Source organism: Odontesthes bonariensis, chromosome 20 (assembly GCF_027942865.1).
Source record: "Odontesthes bonariensis isolate fOdoBon6 chromosome 20, fOdoBon6.hap1, whole genome shotgun sequence".
NCBI classification, from domain to species: domain Eukaryota; kingdom Metazoa; phylum Chordata; class Actinopteri; order Atheriniformes; family Atherinopsidae; genus Odontesthes; species Odontesthes bonariensis.
Genome location: NC_134525.1, coordinates 27,999,349 through 28,014,102, shown reverse-complemented (window position 1 = coordinate 28,014,102; position 14,754 = coordinate 27,999,349). Strand labels below are relative to the sequence as shown.

General features: G+C 39.1%; 1 protein-coding gene across 3 annotated transcripts in view; it reads right to left on the bottom strand.

Annotated features, from left to right (window-relative positions):
- Positions 1-9,771, bottom strand: part of plppr4b (phospholipid phosphatase related 4b) — a 49,563-nt gene extending 39,792 nt beyond the window's left edge. For 2 of the 3 annotated variants that reach the window (XM_075452759.1, XM_075452761.1), the window contains exon 1: positions 7,570-7,900. In XM_075452759.1, coding sequence (XP_075308874.1) covers positions 7,570-7,641 — 72 coding nt within the window. In that variant the 5' untranslated portion in view covers positions 7,642-7,900. Of the gene's footprint in view, positions 1-7,569; positions 7,901-9,709 lie in introns of those variants that run through there. The other variant, XM_075452760.1, reaches the window with a different exon arrangement.
- Between the last annotated feature and the right edge of the window lie 4,983 nt (positions 9,772-14,754).

Below are 14,754 nucleotides of genomic sequence, written 5' to 3'. Positions count from 1 at the left end.
TCAGAAGCTTTTCACTCATTTTCAATCCAGTCCTTGTATCTGACTATTTTCCAAGGAATGGAGGTTTTTGTTTGTTTAGCCACTTAACCCTTGCGCGGTCTTAACATTCTGTTTACTCCCCTTGTCCTATGGGTCAAAAATGACCCACCCTACCAAAGCCCCAAAATAAAGCAACTTAATTGAATTTTAAATCCAAAATCTATTTTGTATGACAAAACCACCTGTTATTTATCTATTCAACTCAATTCAATACATTTTTTATCATGTATTTTTTGTTACACAATACAAAAAGACAATCACCAGTTTTCAGGATTACACTTTTTTTTTTTTTAACCACAAACCAACTGTCAGTTGGACCAACAGTTTTCTTGTTTTCTCAGTTTTCTTTTACATAATAAAGGTTTATTATTGCTATTATATAAATGTGAAGTAATTACTTCTGAATTAATTATATTGAAAGGGAAAAAAACAGTGAACTTTTTTTCTGGTGTTTAAATGTTTTTATAATTCACGGGTCAAAAATTACCCATAAGACAATCTTTGTACCCTAGTGGTGTACAGCCCACATGGAAACAAAAATAAAGTATGACTTTTTCTAATGATGGGGTCCCTTTAGGAAAAGTCATAAAATTTCAAGTTGGAAAAAGATAGTTTAAGGTATTTTTTCTACAGCTAAACATGGTAGTGGGTCACTTTTGACCCGCAAGACAACAGGAGGGTTAACAATTTGAATTATTCAAGTTTAGAAAGATGCATAACTCAAGAGATGAACATGTGTTATGTCTAGGTAAGAAGGGCTGCTGCTTTATCAACCTAATCTATGTCAATATTTTTTTAGACGAGATATGTCTCCAAAAGCCATGCCTGTGCATATTTCTCCTGCTCCTCAGTCACAGCTGTGTCTATGTAAAATACAGCAAATATAACAAGTTTTGGCAGCCATAGAATAGTATTTTTGCACCAACGAGGTGATTCTCAAAGAACCATCAGCCTAAAACTATCTACAGCCAATGAACTGTATTCGAAAGTGACATACTTAAGGACAGGGGGAAAAAAAGCATTAAAGACCTGACACAGGACCTGAGAGATGCATCTGGCCCTTCACTTGATCCATTAACTCATCAGAAATGGTCTCTCTGGAAAGATAGCTATCAAGAAGGCATTCTTGAGGAAGGGGAACAGTGAGAAAAAAAAAAAGCTGAACTAAAAATGACTAAAAATCAGTTGTAATATATTTTATGGAGTGGTGAGTCCTCCCAGAGCCTAAATCAAGATTACTGAAGCAGTATGGAATTACTTTGACAGAGGACACAACAAAAGACAGCTAATATTCAAAGAAGAGCTTTGGAATGTCCTGGACAATTGTTTATTTGAGACTATTAAACGGACACAGTGATTTTTGTGTCTGGCCCCATTGTGTCTGTTTTGTTAGATACGTGCAATGTTAGTAACCGCAGAACTAGAACTTTTTCTGTGTTGTGACATCACTCTAATTTGAATATCTTAGTAAACCTTTGACCCTTGATTTAGATACATTTTAGTTACCAGAAATCTGGTGCATCAACACGCACATATCCAGGTAGAAATCTGGGATTGACTTACCAATTTGTCAAGGAGTTTGTGGCACCACTTAGTGGTAATCCTGATTGCTAGAGTTTATTGAGCTGGAACACTAAAAGATATCCTGTGAATAATATACCTGCTTTGTAGAATAGGCTCCTTGTCTAGGTTTTTACAACTTGATGACTTTGCATAACTGGTGTGCATGAGAATGTTTCATGATAAATAAATCAATATATAAATAAATAATGGATCTGACTGTGTACCACTAAAGCTAATTTTACTGTTTACACAAAAATGATGTTATAAGGTATGCTTTGAAACATACACTTTGTAAATCTATGGCCTGTAATGTATAAACACGTATTTTGTTGATATTATAACCATCTTTCTGCTTCCAGGACATTTATTCTTGGGGCAATCTAGGACATTACAGTTTTTAATTACTCATACAGTTAATTAGGTAAAAATACCTATTATTTTTCCACCCAAAACCTCAGTACTGCGCTGGAGGGGAGTTCTATTGTAGACTTTAAGGCTGTCTGAACTTACATTTTTGGGTGTATACATTTGGATAAATATTTGGCATTAACCATATTGAACTGCTTTGAAAGTTTTTCTCATAGCAGTTCTTCAATGAAAAAAACGAAAGGAAAGCTGCATCGACTGTTTCTTTAAAAAATGGTTTGTTGTAATGTAGCATTACTCAAAACTGCTTTCGGTAACTTGGTAGGTTGCAAGTGTTCCTCATTGTAGCTAAAGGATGAAAATCATCAAGCAGAGGTCCGGACCTGCTCAGTGAGCACTGCAGGAGCACTGATACGTCAACATGTCAGTGTTGTGGGCAGAGCTAATTCCTCTAACAAGCTGTGTATGGGATTTATTGATTGAACACTTCTGAGACATAGCTACTTAACAACAGCAGATATGTCTGTCTCCAGGAATTATCTCCACTTGAAGAGAAAGCAATGGCAGACTAAGGATGAAAACAAGTTGACATCTGATATATCTGCTAGTAAGTTATTGGGGCTGATTTATGAATGCCTGGTTTACCAACTGAATTTGAACAACTTCCAAACAAATTGCCTTGTAATGAGTGCAATAAGTGAAGACTCACAAAACAACCAGTACAATGGAGAGAAAAACACAGTTAAAAATCAAAGACCAGAATTTCACTCATTTCTAATGCTCTCTTTCTCTGACAACCTTTGTCTCCTCTGGGAGAGTACAGCTCAGCAGAGATGTTCCATTGCCCTACATCTGCTCACTGCCAGCCTTCTCTTTGTCTCTAATTCCCTTTGTCTCACCTTAATTCTAATCTTTTTCTGTCACTTGCAAAGGCTATCAATGTCACAACCTATTTTCCTCTAAGCTGAGTGACTATGTTCTTTCTCTTTTCCCTTAATCTATCTGTTTCTGCTGAGAAGCTGTGAATTAAAAGCATTACAAAATCCAAATTGCTTCTTCCAGCTCATGATGTGGTTTGTGGTCTTTTGGTGCCCAAGCTGTAGGCATGAAGGTGTTTCCTTTTGGTGAAAGTTGTTATTAATTTGGCATTTTCAGGCTTTCAGCCTGTATATTACAGACAACTTGCTGGAGTCTATCCCAGTTCTCATTGAGTGAGAGGCAGGGTACACCATGGACAGGTCACCTGTTCATCACAGGGCCACATACAAGCAAACACACTGACTCCTAGGGTCAATTTTAGAGTCACCAATTAAACCTAACATGCATGTGGGAGGAAGCTGGACTACCAAGAGAGAACCAACACATACACAGAGAGAACATGAAAACTACACAGAAAGGCCTCAGTTGGGATTCAAACCAGGAACCCTCTTGCTGTGAGGTGATGGTCCTCACCACCATACCACAGAGAATCCCACAGAGAAGATCAGCACAACTACATGTAAGTTTATACCAAGCAGTTCCTTATATCACTGCAAATGAGACACCCTTTGCCTTTTTTGGCCACCCCATGCCTTTTTGAGAGGTATGATTTTGTATCATTGTGTGCCCTCAAATAGGAATCAATATTGTAACAAAAGCTTTGGTATTAAGAGTGTTTTATTCTGCCTTTGCAGCTAACCCTAATACAAATGAAGACTGGTCGTGTTAGTGCAGCTTTGTTGCTACTTTAAATGCAGGCTCTGACACACATCAATTTTTGACATCTGTTGATCTGCCTTGAAACAATATAAATATCAAATTTCTTTCCTTTCTCAAAAAATCAACCATTTAGTTTTGCAGCAGGTCATGACATCAAAGTTGAACAAGCAGTGACCCTGGCAGTTGCATCCTCCCTAATGTCACCTGTGAACACTTTTTGAAACTGCTTTAATTTTTGTTCTTATTTTTTTCAGACATTGTGAGTTAGCAGCTACCTCGCAGAATACTACTGTAAATTTATCACCAGCTTTGACGAACTCTGATTCTAAAATGTGTCAGCTATATCACATAAGTTTGCAAATACTGTACAGAAAAGTCGACTGAAGGAGGGGAGTGACATTAATCAAATCTTGATGTTACACCGGTAATGTCAAGTTGAGTTTTTGTCCTGTCTCCACGTTTGTTTTGCGACTTCCTGTTTTATTTTTTAAATGAACTCTCCTCTCGTTTCAGGTTCCTTACCCTTCCTCATGTGTCACCAATCTGATTGTCTTCCCTGATTCCTCATTGTGTTCACCTGTTCCCCATTTCCCTCTATTTGTGCCTATAGTCTGTGTCTCCCTCTGTCCTGTGCCAGTGTGTCATGTCTTTCGTCCTGCACACAAGTCATATTGTCATAGTCAAGTCTTTCTAGTTCCTCGTAAGAGTGATTTTTGGTTAGCTTTTTGTATTTTATAGCTCCTTAGTTAAGTTAGAGATTTTTTTTCTGATCATCCCTCTTTTTTGAGGCGCCTTTTGTTCCCCGGGATTTCTCTGGTTTTGTGGAAAATAAAGTTTTGTCAGCTTACTCCTGTACTCTGCGTCCAAGTCCTCTCTGTGAGTTCCCTGCCTGACACCTGACTTTGTCTATCATTTTCTTCGAGAGTGGCAAAACCAGAAAGCCCATTATGGACCAGAAAACAGTCAAATGTATGATATTCAATGCATGATATTCAAGTGATATTCATTCATTTTTCATACCCGCTTTAACCCATTCAGGATAGTTAAAAGTAATTTGGGGTAAGAAGCTCAGTTATCAGCCTGGGTTTCAATAAGCCATCAACCCACCAAAGGTGAGATTAGATTGGTGTGATCTCACATAAAACTTAGTCAAACGCGACAGTTTAGTATAAAATTATGAATGAAGCACAGCTCACAAGACATAGGAAAATGTTAACAAAAAAAAACAAAGGCCATATATTTTTTTCTGTTTATTTTTTCCTCTCTGTGGCTGTATCCAGCACACAATCTTTAACCCTTGCTTAGTGTAGCAATTACTTTTTCACCCTGGAAAGCGGGTAATAAAACCTGTAGTTCTTCAACATGTAGTTTAGACCACCTTATATCATAGACCATCGATCCCAAAATAGGGGGCTCTTGTATTTCAGATAGGATGTTAAACACGGGTATCATTACTTGGAGAACAACTGTTCTGTAAAATAACCAAGTATTAACCATTTCTGACATGCTGCCCTTGTTTTTCTTTTATCTCAGCTTATGGTTTTGTCCCTCCCTTCAGTTATACATGTGATTTAATCTTTTGTTTTCCCAAGTTCTAGATAACAGTTGTTCAGCCCTCTGCATGCCTCCATTTTGTTCCACTTTGGAGCAAAAGCGGCCTGAGGCATCACAGTGAAGTCTTATTGCACTATAGCACTTTGTTCAAACTAAAGTAGATCAGCTAGCCGGTTTCATATCATATCTGCACCTGCTCATTACTCAGTGGAGTCTCAACTGCTCCCTAAACATTGGATGCCCAGTAGAGAATGGTTAAAAAAATGAACATCAAATTTTAGACTAAAGTATTTTTAGCTGTAGTGGTATTCTGGTTATTTTGTTAGTCTGCCTGGTAAAATCCATTATTCTTTAAAATCAGCTGGTTTATATTTGTTGTGAAAAAAAAAAGTGTTTAAAAAAGTGTAGGCTCCAAACTACATGAGACAGGCCTGTCTCATGTAAGACCGATCCGAGACCTATCAGCATGAAAAATTCATGTTATATGACAAGTGAAGTGGCATAAGCCCTGATTGCAAAAGTAAAACTATTAAGGGAGGAGCAGATCCACCAACATTGGCAACCTCTGATTTTCTCTCCACATGGGACATGGCAGTCATGGCTGGTAGGAGAACAGGATGGGACAGAGCTGAGCAGGCAAATGCCTCAGTTTTGTGTCAGTGACACATACTCATGCAATGAGCCTGAGTGGGTATTAAAGCTGTATGAAATCCCATACTAGCAATATCATTTATGAACATTGACTTACCCCCCACTGCATACTGTGAGCCGAGTTCCGGCCTCGTTTTGGCGCTGACGTAAGTAGTCCGGCTAGTTGGATGGGGTTTAAAAAATAAAGTCTTTTGCTTCTCAAAACAATATGCGTTCAAAAGAGTAATACATTTGCATCAGTGCGTGCTGTGTAGACCGTGCAGACCGAAGTGCGACCGAGCAGTAAACACCGTAACAGGCGCAGCTGTGGGCAGGTGGCAGCACGCAGTGATACGAAGGGAGAGAAAATAGCGCCAAGCAAATGTGAGGTCTGACTTTTTCCTTGAGAACGATTTTGTGATGCAAATGTATTGCTCTTTTGAACGCATATTGTTTTGAGAAGCAAAAGACTTTATTTTTTAAACCCCAGCCAACTAGCCGGACTACTTGCGTCAACGCCAAAACGAGGCCGTAACTCGGCTCACAGTACGCAGCAGGGGGTAAGTCAATGTTCATAAATGATATTGCTAGTGTGGGATGTCATACAGCTTCATGTCAAAAGAGGCAAACTATCCCTTTAACTCACAAAACGAATCCACTTTCAAATGCCTGCGGTCTGTAAAAACAAACACTAGAAATCCCTTAGTACTTTAAAAAACTGAAGGCTGACATTCAAAAATTGACCTATCACACTATTTCACTTTTAGAAAATGAGATCCAACTGGCAGAATCTCCTAAACAGTCCCTGTTGAGAGAGGCATCCATCAGAAAAGTTGCTGTCAGCATCCATCACACAGTATTAGAGGCAAATTCATAATACATGATGCCAGTTTGATTGTAGAGCCACAGGCCAGGAGTGAATTAGAGCATGAATAAAATGTGCAGCAGAGGAATTTGTGACAGTTACCACAAACTGCATTTTATCTGTATCTAAATGTTTTAAATCAGTCAATTTCCGTAACTTTCACATCTGTTATTGTTTATCTAAAAACAGAGAGACAGAGAGAGAGGGAGAAGAGATAGAGAAAAACACTCTTTTATGGTTGGATGGATCACATTTGGTCACCACGGAATCCCTTCCATCATGGCTCCACTACCTGTCACCAGAGAGTTCTGTTTAAAGCTTTTTGGCTGTGTGAGAAATGTCCTCTTCATGCTCCTCATGGTGGATTTATGCATTGTGCAAATGTTAATGTACTGAGTCTGTTCGTGCTTTTTTGAGCATGTAATGATTTGCAAATATATGACTCAAGTTGAAGTATTAAGAAATGCATATATATATATGTGTGTATGTATATATATATATATATATATATATATATATATATATATATATATATAATTTGGTGATTCATCTGTCTTGTAGTGGAAGAACATTTTATATTAGTGTACATAACTATATGCACAATGCATACATACAACCTAGTGTATTGCATCTTTTAAACATTATCATAAAGATTATTTTTTACATGTACCCTTCATATTAAAATGACAAATCATTCATATATTTCCATTCAATTATTTTATTTAGTTATCCATAGGAAGCTCATGTTAAGGCTGATGTGTATTCATGGATCTTTGATGACAGTTATACAACCACGTCAAACTACGTTTCTACAGTTTGATGAACACACAAAGCCTCTCTGACTTAGGACTCACCTCTACAAAATAGAAACAGGGCAGCAGGCTGACACTGTCTTTGGTAAGAATCCCCTTCTCTCGTGTAGACATGGTCAGGCCTCCAAATGTCCAAACAGATCCGAGATAACAGGAGGGAAGAAAAACTGAGTTCTCCCTGACGTCCTGCCGGGATCAGGAGCGCTCCATGCCGCTGTGTGTAGCAGGATGATACAGACAACAACCGCTTAGTATGCAACCCAGACTCCCGATGTCCAACCTGCAAGGCCCTTATCTGAGCTGATGAGATAGTCGGAGCTTGGTTCTGGGTATGAGTTTCTGCCAGCTACCAGGTAGAGAACGGAACCTCACCGACAGAGGGAGGGAGAGAGGGGGAAGGTATGAGAAGCAGCGCAGGCGCACTGAGGAGGAGTGTTGACAGCCTGTGTTTTAGACTGGTGAAACTGACAGGGGGTTATTAGAGCGTCTTTGGAAGCTAAAAATGTTCATCGCAGATAATGATTTTTTTTTCTTTTAACAGTTATACCAGGGTAAATCACGTCAGCCTGTTTTGGTAGCATATGGCTTCACGGCGTCCTCTTCAAATGATCTATTATTCAAAAGCCTCTGTCGCGAATTGATTTACATACCACTGGTCCAACGGCCCCAATGGCTGGTGTCTACGCAATAATAACTGTAACAGGAGCGAGTTTGCTCCATTGGTTCTCCTCTGCCTGAGCCTATTCTCCTTAAAAAAATTCCAGCTGTCACCAGCTTACACATTTTCAAATATTTTACCTTAGATCCACATATCTGCACTCAAAGTGTGCTCTGGCAAGAATAACAAAAGGCAGTTTTTCCCTATGATTTCAATGGCCTGAAAACTGAAGTCACTATACACAGTACAAATCTGCTGATGACATCACTGTGGCGAGACTTGTCACCATGGTTACTCAGAAAAAGAAGGGGGATAGGAAAATGTGCAAAAAAGGAGAGATGTACAACACTCTCCTGGGCGAAAACCCCGTGCATTATTTGTCTAACACTCCTTAATATACTGGCTTAATAAAGCCAGTGTATTAAGTTTAAAATGCATTCAGTAAGGCTGTGGGGTGGCAACTGAAAAAATATTCATTATTTCTTCATTACATTACATTACATTATGCACATACATGCATGTGAATATGTATCAAGGGTTTCCTGTTAGTTTGATTTTATTATTAATCTTACAGTTGACAGTGTCAATATGTCAGTGATTCTCCCCTATTTACCAAGTCCAATGAAACACCTATGTAACTTTTGAAAGAATGAATCATGCTTTGTTTGCGTTATCCGAGTTATGTACATGCTGCTGATAACGCATTGCATACATTTGCAACAGTGTATGCTTGCAAATGGCCCTGTTTGTACAGTAAACTGTTGCTTCCTGTGCAACTTGAGTGACGGTTGAACAGGACGTGAAAAAGCAAAAACAAAGAATTAAAAATAAAAAACAAACAAAAAAATTGCCGGTGCAATGTCCTCACAAAATTTGGATAATAATGTATTCTAAGACTTCCAGTTAATATATCTCAGATTCTGATTTTGAGGGCTCTATGAATACATTGTGTACTAATTAACATTAACATTTAAAGGTCATCATTTCATTCTGTGTATGGTGGTTATTAGAGTAGCAGATGAGTCTCTTTCCATAGCTCCTTAGCTGATGGCCAGGTAAATGGACACCACACGCAAAGCTAGCCGTGTGCCTCTGTCAACATGACTCCTGTTACTGCTGCAGGAATAGATACAGGTAGAGTTAGTGTTGTCAACATCTAAAACAGAGAGACACCATGTCGGTCAGATGCATGTGTGGGGTGTGGGGGGTGGGGGGTGAGGGGGTACAACTACAGCAGGCTATGAGGCTACTTCAGTTGCATTAAGGGTAAGTTTGCATAGCAATGAAAAAAGTTGTGGCTTTTATTATTTTTTAGGAATTCATAGTCACACCATATTTCCAACTATTCCTAAATGTCAGCATTAAGACCGGATACGGAGAGCTAACTAAGCCGCGCATGCGTTTTAGCAGCATGGACACACAAGGGGATCAGGTAATTACAAAAGAAAAATACGAAATAAAAGTGAGAAGACAAGCTAAAGGCTGCCGATGTAACCGAGTTTTATGACCGAGTCGGAGGCTTACAGATGTATGTTGGTGCCGAGGCTCCTGAAAGGCTGTCAAACTCCTGGAGCTGTCCAAGGTAGGACTTTTCCCTGCGCTGCTATCAAGCTGTGGGTTTGGTAGTATCCTCCGCGGACCAGTACATGAACAGGAAGTGCAGCAGTATGTTAAACCTTAAGTCACTGTCGGGGAGATTTATTAACTAAAGCCCCACCGTTCATTTCAGAAACAATAGTTAGCTCTCAGATGCCGATTAACTTCTTGTCTAACTTAAGATAAACTGTGATGTTCACACACTGACCTCAATGAAAGCAGCACCTCCTGGAACCATGCTAGACATGGTACACTTTAAAGTGTACCATCTTGAAGCCAATTTTGTCAAAAGGTTAGCCAATAAACTGAAATATGAGAATGGATTATGAACAACCCAGAAATGTTACTGTCATAACAGCAGTTTGTCATCAGTTCTTTCTGTATTTCATATGGATTGTCAACAGAGAAATAGTCTTTTATTTCATTTGCTAAACAATCTATTCAATGGAAAATTCTAATTTCAGTTCTTTTTGTTTTATTACAGTCCAGATGGGATTATTTCCCAATTTCTAAAATGGATCTGTCATAGTTAACACTAATGATAATAATAGTAGTAATTATAATAATGTTTTATGATTAAGTCTGACCAAAATCCTGAAATAAAAACTCAACTCATTTAAACTGTAGGCACAATCACACACACAGTTCCATATACCACCAGTCCTAAATCCTCATTGTACTCGTGAATACAGGTGGAGCATATTCATTCTGCCTGGTCGTCATGGGATTGAGCTGATTCTTAACTATTTTCTATTTTTAATTGTACTATAAATATGGCACATTCACCAGTTTTTATTAGTACTATCTCAAATTTGTTCTTGAGAAAGGACCCCCAATCAGATTCATAAAATTTTCATAAATTTCAGAATTGTTCTCCTTTGTTCTTATAACAGTCAAACCTATGTTCGTGTAAAAAAAGAGGACATGCCAATTGTTTCTAATTAGCAGAAGGAAATGCGCCGTCAGCCCCCCTGAAGCTGCATGAGGCTGCTGGGCCACGTTCACACAGTTAAATCCAGGGCAAAAGTTAAAAAGAGGATTTTAATAGACTCTAGAAAAGAAAGTAGAAATGAAAGTCTAGGGAGAAGGTTTTGCCACAACCTTCAAGAATACAAAATTAGAATAAAGATATGGACTGAAAACTGTTTTCTTTGACATGTGGTCACTTTTTTCTTTTTTTCAATTGAGGTTAGGTTTAAGCTATACTTGGTCACTATAGCCGCTTTCGGACAGACCGTTCTAAGAAAGTAGTTATCAGAACTACCCTCCTCGAATTTCGTTCTTATAACTAACGTTCCCCAGCGGAACTGTTTCAGTCTGCATTCGCACATGAGTCGGGACCTGATAGGGACTGATGCGCCGCGCGCAGCCGTCTGCTTCAGTGACGTGTTAGCCGTTAGCCGTTTAGCGCTACATTCAAACACAAAACAAAACGGTAAAAGTAAGGAGAGTAGAAAAAACACCACCAAGAAGCTAATATGGAGAGCGGGGAGGCCACTGTGTTTATGGTCTGCATGATGGTGATATTAATCATGGACAATCACATCAGGCGTCTAATATCAAGGCTGGAAAAGCTCACAGAGAGAGTCAGGAGATACTTTTTCATTTCATGAAGGAAGAAAGGAGAGCAGAGCGCTGCAGACAAATGAGACCAGTGTAAGTTTAACTTATTAAACACCCGCAAGTTGTGTCTGTGTCTATGAGTAAACATTTCAGCCGTGATAGCATGACAAGGGGCGTAGCTACCGACCACCACACACCTCCGTTAGAATAGTTCTATAGAACTATGAAAAGACCCGACCTCGGAGAAGGAGCTAAATAGTTATAGGAACTAAGGGAGAAAGCCCCGAGTTCCTGTATGTCCGAACACGGGAGAAAACGGCCCCGCGGATTAAAAGGTTATTAGAACTGCCAAAGGTTCCTACAGTCCGAAAGCGGCTATTAGTAGTCAAATTATTTTCAGATCCGTTCTTTACGAATGAACATCAAACACCATCAAACTGAAGATCCGGAAGGTCTGTTGTACTTCTCCAGGAGGGGCTCTGCCTGTATGTTCACATGTCATGGAGGCTGAGGATAAAGAGGAACACCTTGTTTTATGGCAAATTCTTGCAAAACATAGCAGAACATAATCTATTATCTAAAATTAAATTAGGAAACGTTTCTTAAAGATGATGAAACGCAAACAGTCATGTTAGAATTTGGTTTTCTAATGTTTTTTGACAGGACATACCCTTGTGTAGATTCTGTTCTTAATCAAGTAAAACAAAAACAAAAAAATCTGACCATCAGTAAAAACAGAACAAGCTGTGAGATTGAATTTCATCATTAGAATAATTGGTGAGTGAGCAAGAGTTTTTGCAGCCTTCCTGGGAAAAGTGTCTGATAGTTTCTGGCTTTGATCTGTGACTTAGCCCTAACCCAGTGAATCCCAAACTTTTCGCAGCCATGTACCCCTTCAGACATCTGATCTCCAGCCATGTACCCCCTACTCCTGCACACACAAAAAACCTGTCTGTAATTTGTCTGATTACAGTAATTTAATCAAATTACAAACAGTAATGTTTGTCATTTGTTTGAAATCTGTCATTTCTACATTTCTAGAACATATTCAGTTATAAATCACTTGAAACTGAAGAACAAACTCACCACAGCTTTAATGAGAAGGGTGTGCCTGACAGGATGCGCATAAGTCTGCAATAATGGGCGGAATTTCAGAAAGTCTGAGTCTTAAATCATCCTCCACACAAAGTCTTGCTCTCCATTTTGTTTTCATAATTGTTAGGGCTGAGAATCCACTCTCACACAAGTACATGGTGGCATATTTTTCGACGAGGTTGTTTCTCTGTCCGTCGCTGCATTCTTTCCCGCATCAGGAGACTCTGCATCCGACTCCTCACCGCTGTCCATGGCTATGCTGCCAGCTTGGCCAGCCACAGGTGCATCGCAAGCATCCCGGTCAAAGGTAGACGTTGAAGGTGAAGAATAACGTGGGTTGTTGTCGCTGGATAGTGCACCTTTGACTGTGGGCTGACTTGTGGTAGCAGTTGATATCCCTCTGGAAGGGCAATTGATCCTTTTTAGCCATTTATCCATTTTCGGCGGTGAGCCTGGCGGCGGCCGGTGGGAGATTGTGTATTTATTTTGGCAGTGCAATTAATTCACTGACCACTAGAGCAGTGTTTCTCAATTCCGGTCCTCAAGTACCACTGCCCTGCATGTTTCCCTCCTCCAGCACACCTGATTCAAATGATCAACTCAGTGCAGTGGCCTGATAAGGAGCCATTCATTTGAATCAGGTGTGCTGGAGGAGGGAAACATCGAAAACATGCAGGGCAGTGGTACTTGAGGACCGGAATTGAGAAACACTGCACTAGAGGATAGCCTATCCATGCATGGCAGTATCTTGTGTTTTTGGCACTGTGAACAGGTACTCCAGTATGTCTATTTATACGCCAGTTTAAAAATGTAATCAGGCTCTTTGCAAACCATGTTTTTATGCATTTTTTCGTGTAACCCCTACGTCACCCCTGGGGGTACGCGTACCACAGTTTGGGAACCACTGCCCTAACCCTATAGTCCACTGAAGCAAGACTGTCTGCACTGTACATACACACTTTACCTAAAAAAAGATACAAAGAAAAACATGGAAAGGAGGAAACATCAAGGCAACCGCATTTTGAACTGGTATTAAACATACATTTTTGTATAGAAACTTCTATAAATTAATACAAGGCAAGGTAGATTTATTTATATAGCATAGCATGTACAAAAAGGTGATTCAAAGTGTTTTACATGTAACATAAAAGTGATCAAAAGTAGAACTAAGAGAGAGAGAGAGACACACAGCGCAGTGAGAGTTATGAATCAAAGTCCTTTAATTAAATCAATTAATCAAATCTAGTGGTAAGTAGGGAAGTCTTAAAGTGGGATTTAAAAGAAGAATCATGGATTTTGATCCACATATATGGTGCATAGAAACTGCTTCTACATGATTAGTTCTATCTCTGGGGACACAAAGCAAACCTGTTCCTGATGACCTGAGATGTCTTGCAGGTTCATAAAGTACCAGAAGATCTGATGTACTTTGGCCTTAAACCCTTTAAAGCTTTATAAACCAACAGCAGAATTTTAAAATCAACTTTTTAACGGAAAAGGATGCCAATGCAGAGACCTTAGGAGTGCAGTAAGCACTTTTCTAGATAGTGTGGACTCCAGCAGCAGCATTCTGAATCTGGTGCTTGATTGATCTTCTCGATAGATCAGTAAATACACTGCTACAGTAATCAAGTATACTGAAGATAAACACAAGGGGCATATTTTCTAAATCACTCTGACACATTAGTCCTTTAATCCTTGATATATTCCTCAGGTAATAGTAGGCTGACTATAAATGACTTGATATGGCTGTTAAAGTTCATGTCTGACTCCAAAAAATGACAACAATGCACAGAACTTAAGGATCATCAGGCATTATTAACGCTCTCATTTAATAATCTCAGAGTTAAATTGGACCAATAGAGTTGTCCACGTGTGGAACATTTGGAATATACTCAATGTTTTATCTTACACTATGCACCCACTTAATTAAATTAATTATGAAATTATTGAACTATTTCACTTAAGCTATGTTTACATGGAGATCAATCTGATTGAAGCCCTTTGATTAGAGAATACCTTATGGATGCTAAATAAAGTGATCTGTGTGTTTATATGTCTCAAAGCATTTCATCAGACGCTGCTGACATGCATCAGTTGGCCTGCCAATGAATATAAAATGTTAGAAATAGAAGAAAAAACGTTTTATTTTCCCAAACTTAAAGGATAAGACCGGTTTTTTGACATTGGGCCCTTGATTTCACATTATAGCATGATGTTCTACTCACCCCTGCTTGTTGTTTGTCATTTGGAGCTGTTCCGAAGATATTCGCGAGGCGTCTGGCTGCTCTCTTGAGATATTCGGCCATGAAACG